The sequence below is a fragment of the Sciurus carolinensis genome, chromosome 3, assembly GCF_902686445.1.
Source record: "Sciurus carolinensis chromosome 3, mSciCar1.2, whole genome shotgun sequence".
NCBI lineage: Eukaryota > Metazoa > Chordata > Mammalia > Rodentia > Sciuridae > Sciurus > Sciurus carolinensis.
In genome coordinates this window covers 31,461,778-31,468,310 of record NC_062215.1, presented here as the reverse complement: position 1 = coordinate 31,468,310, position 6,533 = coordinate 31,461,778, and the positions used below count along the sequence as shown (strand labels likewise).

General features: G+C 53.0%; 2 protein-coding genes across 4 annotated transcripts; one reads left to right on the top strand and one right to left on the bottom strand.

Annotated features, from left to right (window-relative positions):
- Nucleotides 1-711: 711 nt before the first annotated feature.
- Nog (noggin) lies at nucleotides 712-2,085 on the bottom strand. The gene has a single exon (XM_047545860.1). It carries the CDS (start codon nucleotides 1,489-1,491, stop codon nucleotides 793-795), a length of 699 nt encoding a protein of 232 aa, XP_047401816.1. The 5' UTR covers nucleotides 1,492-2,085; the 3' UTR covers nucleotides 712-792.
- Nucleotides 1,379-4,567, top strand: LOC124980370 (serine/arginine repetitive matrix protein 1-like). Of its 3 annotated transcripts, none has more exons than XR_007107793.1 (3): nucleotides 1,379-2,373; nucleotides 3,211-3,350; nucleotides 3,500-4,567. XR_007107793.1 is itself a non-coding variant. In XM_047545858.1 (3 exons), exons 1-2 carry the CDS (start codon nucleotides 1,629-1,631, stop codon nucleotides 3,334-3,336), a joined length of 879 nt encoding a protein of 292 aa, XP_047401814.1. In that variant the 5' UTR covers nucleotides 1,379-1,628; the 3' UTR covers nucleotides 3,337-3,350; nucleotides 3,500-4,567. The 3 variants fall into 3 exon arrangements, 2 of the variants coding, with proteins under 2 accessions (XP_047401814.1, XP_047401815.1); XM_047545858.1 differs by having other exon boundaries at nucleotides 3,203-3,350; XM_047545859.1 differs by lacking the exon at nucleotides 3,211-3,350.
- The last annotated feature ends 1,966 nt before the right edge of the window (nucleotides 4,568-6,533 follow it).

The window sequence follows — 6,533 nt, the reverse complement described above, 5'->3', positions numbered from 1 at the left end:
CCCAATAGGCGTAGTAGGCACGGCGGCATCCCCTGCCCGCCCCCTCCCGCCCCCCCCCGCCCCCATCAATCACCAACACACAGAATCGCAGTGTGGAGCGCAGTCGGTTTTAGTGGTTTTCTTTAATCCTGCTCTGCACTTCTTTCTCATTTACTACACGGGATATTATAAAGAATAAATAGCAGATACTCTTAATTTACAATGATTAGTCATTCCATTTGTTCTCTATATTTACAATAGCTGTAAAATAACATTGAACTCTATAGCTTCTTCGAGGTCCAAGGAAAAATCAAAACACTTTCCGAAGAATGGAAAATAGCTTTTAAAAAGTCCTTCTACAAAAGTTCCCCCCTCTCTTTGTACTTTAAGAAAAAATAACTTTTCCCCCCTGCTTCGCCATGCGAAGGGCACTGGAATATAAATAGCAGGTTAACATTATTAGCAACAACCAGAATAAGTCTCTCTTTTCTCTGTTCTTTTTTTTTTTTCTTTTGCTTATTTTTTTTTAAAAATACAGTAGAAGCCGGTAACTTTTAACGTATAATACTGACCTTTTAATAAGTAAATTAAAACTGGGACCGTATATACACACACATATACATTCCTACACAGTTAAACAGTGCATTACATGAACCAGAAAGCTAGGTCTCTGTAGCCAAAAAAAAAAAAAAAAAAAAAAAAAAAGTCATTGAAAACCCTCGCTAGAGGGTGGTGGAACTGGTTGGAGTCGGTGTAGGTGGCGTCAGTGGAGATCGATCAAGTGTCCGGGTGCGGGCAGGGGGCTCCCGAGTTCTAGCACGAGCACTTACACTCGGAAATGATGGGGTACTGGATGGGAATCCAGCCGCAGCGCTGGCCCCCACGCCGCTGACAGCGCCACCGCAGCACCGTGAGGTGCACGGACTTGGACGGCTTGCACACCATGCCCTCGGGCACAGAGCACGAGCGTTTACTGAAGCAGCTGCCCACCTTCACGTAGCGCGGCCAAAAGCGGCTGCCTAGGTCGTTCCACGCGTACAGCACCGGACAGAAGGTCTGCGACCACAGCCACATCTGTAACTTCCTCCGCAGCTTCTTGCTCAGGCGCTGCTTCTTGCCCTGGGCCAAGCCCTCGGAGAACTCAAGCCCTTTGATCTCGCTCGGCATGGCCCCCGACGGCCGCTGCCGCAGCAGCTGGTCCAGCTCCGCCAGGTCCTCGGCTCCTCCAGCCGCTCCCCCGCCCCCGCCGGGTCGGTCCTCAGGGGGAGAGGTGGCCATGAAGCCCGGGTCGTAGTGGCCCCCGAGCAGCGAGCGCAGCAGCGTCTCGTTCAGATCCTTTTCCTTGGGGTCAAAGATAGGGTCCGGGTGTTCGATGAGGTCCACCAAGGGCAGGTTGTCGCTGGGAGCTGGGCGGATGTGGAGATAGTGCTGGCCGCCGGCCGGTGCCGCCCGCAGCCCCAGGACCACCACCAGGGCGTAGAGGGTGACCCCCAGGCTGGGGCAGCGCTCCATGCCTCCGGCGCGCGCCCGGGGCTGCAGCTTCGTCCCGCGTCCCCGGAGGAGAGCACGCTGAGCCCGCGGCGCCGCCGCGCTCCCCCGTCTCTCCGGAGGCGGCTCACCCGAGGCTGGGCAGGCGCAGGGCCGGCAGCATGAGCCGCGAGCAGAGCCTTTGCGCAGCGCCGGCTCCCACCGGGGTGGAAAAAAGGCACACGAGTTGGCCGCAACTCCTCTCTCGGGTCTATTCGGGAAGGCGGCCGCGGCGGGGCATCCGAAATTACTCCAGGGCGACCGCGGGGCGCTGGGGGCGCCGGCTCCTCGCTGCCTTCCCGGGCCGGCGGCGGCGCTGGGCGCGTGGACGAGCCGCTCTCCCCTCCTCCTCCTCTCGCTGCTCCTCGTCTTGCCGCTCTGTGCAGCGCCGCTGGCCGAGCGGGTCCTGGGGCACTTCCCTCCGCCTGCTCCGGGCTCCGCGGCCGGCTCTGCCCGGCGGACTCCAGCGGCGGCGGCGGCGGCGGCGTCCGCGCACGTTGGCACCGGTTTGTCTGTCTCGCAGGGTCCAAGCCTTTAAATTTCCTGCACTTTCAGCTCCATCACCATGGAAACCACTGACTCTCTCGGCGTTGCCCCCTCCCCCTCCTTCCCCCCAAACAACAACCCCACCCCCCACTTCTCCACCCCCGAGGAGCCGGAGCGGCACAGGCTCCGGGGGAAGCCGCCTGCACTCGCCGCGGAGGCGGCGGCGGCGGCGGCTTCGGCAGCGCCCAGGGCTGTGCCCCGCCGGACCCAGATGCCCCGGGAAGCCGACAGTCCGGCTGCCCGCCGGAGCTCACAGGCGGCGGCGGCGGCGGCGGCGGCGGCAGCGGCGGTGGCGGCGGCGGCGGCGGTGGCGCTTGGCAGGTCTCCGCGCAATTTTCTCTCTCCCCCACCACCCACCCCCCTTCTCCTCCTCCTGCAAAATGCACCGCCCCCCTCCTTTCTCCTGGAGCAATGCAACTGGGGCTCTAGGCGCCCCGCCAGGGCCAGTCCCGGGGAAAGCTCGCAGCAGCGCTGGAGCCGGGCTGGAGGGTGCAGGGCCGGTGTCGGGGGTGCTCGAGTTGGCGTGGGGGGCTCTCAGTAGCTGGGTGCTTTGCACTGGGAGGGGAGCGGCGTGGAGGTGCAGGGGGCTCGTTTCTCAGTGCAGTTCTAAGCAAGAAATTTCTCCCATGTGCATGAAGCGTTCCCCGGGTGCGACTCGCCTTCCTCTCCCGGGCTCGGTTTAAGTCCCCTCCCCCCAAAACACATACACACACCACACGCACCCCCCGCTCCACACACAGCGCCCCCCTCCCCAAGCGCTGGGGGAGTCCAAGAGCCGCAGCGTTGCGCAGCGTGATGTAATTCCTAGGAAGCACTCCTGCCCGTCTGCCCCCGGGCCCACGAGGGGGGTCCGCTCCTCACCCTCCTCCTCCTCCTTGGCCGGGTCCTGCACCCTGAGTGGCCGAGCCGCAGGGGCGCGTCCGGCTCGCCTGCGGCTCCCCTAACCCGCCCGGCTCTGCACCTCGGTCGCTCGTCTCCCTGGGGGCGGCGCGCCCTCTGCTGGCCTGTTGCAAGCCCTACACGTGGTGCTGGAGGGGTGACCCAGAGAAGCCCGCTCTGTATAGCTGGGTTTGTGCTTCTGTGTCCATATGATATTTGTATGTCTGTGTTTGTTGATCGGTACTTTCTGGTTCTGCATGTTTTCTCGAAGCTCTCCAGGCCCTCAGTGTAAACAGACTTCTTGAGATACCTCTCCAAGCCCCTCAAACTTCACAAGAATACATGCTGCATCTTCTGCCCAGGATAAATCAGCTTCAGTGGGCAGAGCGGGGACCAGAGACTTAAAAGATGAACTGGCGGTAGGGGACCTGAGTTCTGGTTATGGTCCACCTTGATATAACTATGTTAACCTTGGACAATTCACTTTTGTGGCACTGTAATTCTTAGTTTGGGAGTTGGTGTATGTTTTGCGATTCTCAATAAACCTGTGTGATGCTTTTTCTTTCAGAAGCAGTTTCCTTTGATGGGAGAGGGGAACTGAATGACACCGCCAGATAATTTCCCCATGAATGAAGAGATGAACCTAAACTTCAAACCCCCAGTGCAGTTTCCTTTGTGGTGGATGTGATTGGAGTCTGGGTTGAGATGGAGAAGAGAGACTTGGAGTGGATCACTTGGACATTCTCCAGGATTCCATGGAGTGGGAGTTTGGAAGTCCCAATGTGACAGCTTCAATTACCCTGTCTTTCCACAAAGATCTGATTTTTCCTTTCAACCTGCCTCCATCCCTCCAAAAGGTTAATCATCTGTCTAAGGAAGAAGGACTGCATGGCACAATTAGGAGGGATGCCAGTTTCAGTTGAACACATTTTCCTCAACTTCCAAGTCTAGATAACAAGTAGAATTAGACTTCACGAGGCACTGCCCAAAAGGAGATCTTGCTTTTATGACTGCTGGAGATAAGAACAACCCATTGGTGGTTGGAATTGGCACCTGGCACATAGTAGGTTCTTAATCACACTCCTTATTTTTTATGTGTTTTGGGGGGGCTTTGCATTAGTTATTGTCTTATAAAGATCAACTGTTCAGAACAATTTTGTCACTGCTGTGAATTAACTACATAAATAATTTTTCAGTAAAGAGTACAAAAACTAAATTCTAACCTAGCCCTCCTGAGATGGTTAGGTTGCAGTTAGTGATATTTTATTGTCCTGTTTTCTGTTAAATCAATGCTGCCTCTTGTCTGCTTCAAATCTACTCAGGGCCTTTGGTTGCAGACTGGGTAGATTTGACTGAACAACAAGGGAATGAAAAACAAACCATGTTTGAGAATAGATTGGGGGACTTGTTTATGGAAAGTCCACTGGACGAAGAAGAGGGGAAAGACAAAAAGGAGAGAAAACCTGTAGTTCTTCTCTACCCCTGAAGACTTATGCAGTCCAGTTAGGGGTGAGATGGCAAGCATAGGAAGAAAATATGAAAAGGGGATGGGAAAAATATATAAATCCCTGATTGTAGATTGATGTTGTATACCTGTTTTTAACCCATGGCCTCTTTTGATAAATATAACAATTTCATGCTCTTCTTTGAATATTGCCTGAAATTTTATAATATGTTTTGATGACCCCAAAGAAGTCAAAGCAATTATATTATGAGCTGTAAATTTTTCTAGCCACACTTGCCCCTGTTCGGTGGGGTTCTGCAACCCCTCCCCCCACTCTCCACTCTCCGGGGTTAGCACATATACTTGAGTATCTGGGGATGTTATTATTTGAGACTAAACACAACCCATACCTTAATGGCAGAGCTGAGCTCTAGCTGAACTTGATGAGGAAAAAAGGATGTATTTATCTGAGTAGCAAGGAGTTTGAGACATAGAATATGAGTTTGCAGGAAGACAGAACCATGAGGTTTAGCCAAAGGCTCTGGGGACATGCGAAGTGGAGGAAGAAATGCCATACACAGGGGAACTCAACACAAAGAAGGTTTGGGGGTGTAGCTTAGAGGTAGAGCGATTTCCTAGCATGTGCAAGGCCTTGGGTCCAATGCCTAGTACAATTTTTTTTTTTTTTTTTTGTTCAACAGAAAAGACTTTTGTACCAGGTACACTAAGGCTGGAATCCTGGTCCTTCAACACAGGCGTCTTAGCCACTGTGAATTTCCACTTTCTCATCTATAAGATGGAAAAACACACCTGTCACAATTGCACCATATACCGGAGGCAAAGGATGTCTAGCAGACTCTGTGCCTGGGGCAGAACATAGACCAAACAGTAGTCATTCAACCAATGCTAGTTCTTTGGAGAAAACCACTGCCTTCAATTGGCCAATCATCTCAGATTTGAGCAAGAGAGTGGAAGGGTGGGAATGCTGTTGAAATCAGCTCCGGCACCCAAGGGTCTCTTTGCTATTTGCTCAGCAGGTGCAGCTGAGCTCGGCTTGATGACTGCCAGCCTTTGGGAGTGAGGGCGGGGCACTGGAATTTCCGGTGGGGAGAAGAGAGCCAACCCCTCTCCATGGTTCTGTGGTTCTTTTGAAGAAGGAACTTGAGGAGAAGGGCAAAGAAGGTGTGTTCCTTCAACAGGTAGCTATGGGTGGGAGGTGGGCTAAGGGGGTCTGATTCTCAGTTCTGCTTTTTGATCAGGCATTGAAATTTGGGGCTCCAGAGCTGGGGTAGAGGGGAATGAACAATGAGAGTGCCCACTTGTCTTGGCTGTCCCCATCCCAGGTGTTGTTCTGGGCAAGGAAAATTGAAGCACTTCCTCAAGCAATTGCTTGGGTAGCTCCAGATCAAGGCAAGAGAAGCCCAAGGCTACTTATTCGTCTTTCTTGATTTCCATCATGATTCTAATAATAATTAATCAATCTTCTGCTTCTTTGGTCTTAAGAAAGTGGGCCTAAGTAAGGCAGCTATGGGTGATGTGCAAAGGGCATAGGACTGGATGTCCAAAAACTTGCAACCTACCAGCTGTGTGACCTAGGTGAGTCAGTGTACCTCTCTGGTTCTCCCTGCCACCAGGGTTCAGGGAATCACAAAACACCACAAGAGAGAAGGCATAATGACTGCTGTTTTTAACCTCTAGCACTGTGCCAAGCATATGAACATCATCCCTATCAGATTCTGACCATCTCTTTTTCTCCCATAAGTGTAGCATCTGATGGGCTTTCTCTTGGTGAGACCTATAATATTTCTGGTCTTACCCAACTTAGCAAAATGAGGAAGAGTCAGTCACAAAGCTGTCACTTTCCTCTCTTGACCGCCAGAAGGAGATGAGGGTGGAGGTGGCCTAAGGTAGAGAATGAAAGGTTTCTAGTAGCTTCCTGGGGAACCCTGGTCAGGTTGGCACTCGCAGTGGTGAGGGTGGAGAGATCAACTCAGCCTCACACCATATTATAACGTGCTGTGTGTCCAACTGATGGGATTCTAGTTAAGAGAGTGAAGCTGGAACAAGTCTGGAGTGCAGAAGAGAGGAAAGTAGGAGGAAAAAAAGGAGAGAGGCGAGGCCAAGAGTTCCAAGCTGAGGCGGAGAGTGGACAAGTAAA

Excerpts from the sequence above, each read along its gene's own strand:
- Nog (XM_047545860.1), bottom strand. The coding sequence starts at position 1,491 with ATGGAGCGCTGCCCCAGCCTGGGGGTCACCCTCTACGCCCTGGTGGTG.
- LOC124980370 (XM_047545858.1), top strand. The coding sequence starts at position 1,629 with ATGAGCCGCGAGCAGAGCCTTTGCGCAGCGCCGGCTCCCACCGGGGTG. Across the intron at positions 2,374-3,202 it reads GCGGCGGTGGCGCTTGGCAG|CTCTCCAGGCCCTCAGTGTA; the intron begins GTCTCCGCGCAA and ends GTTTTCTCGAAG.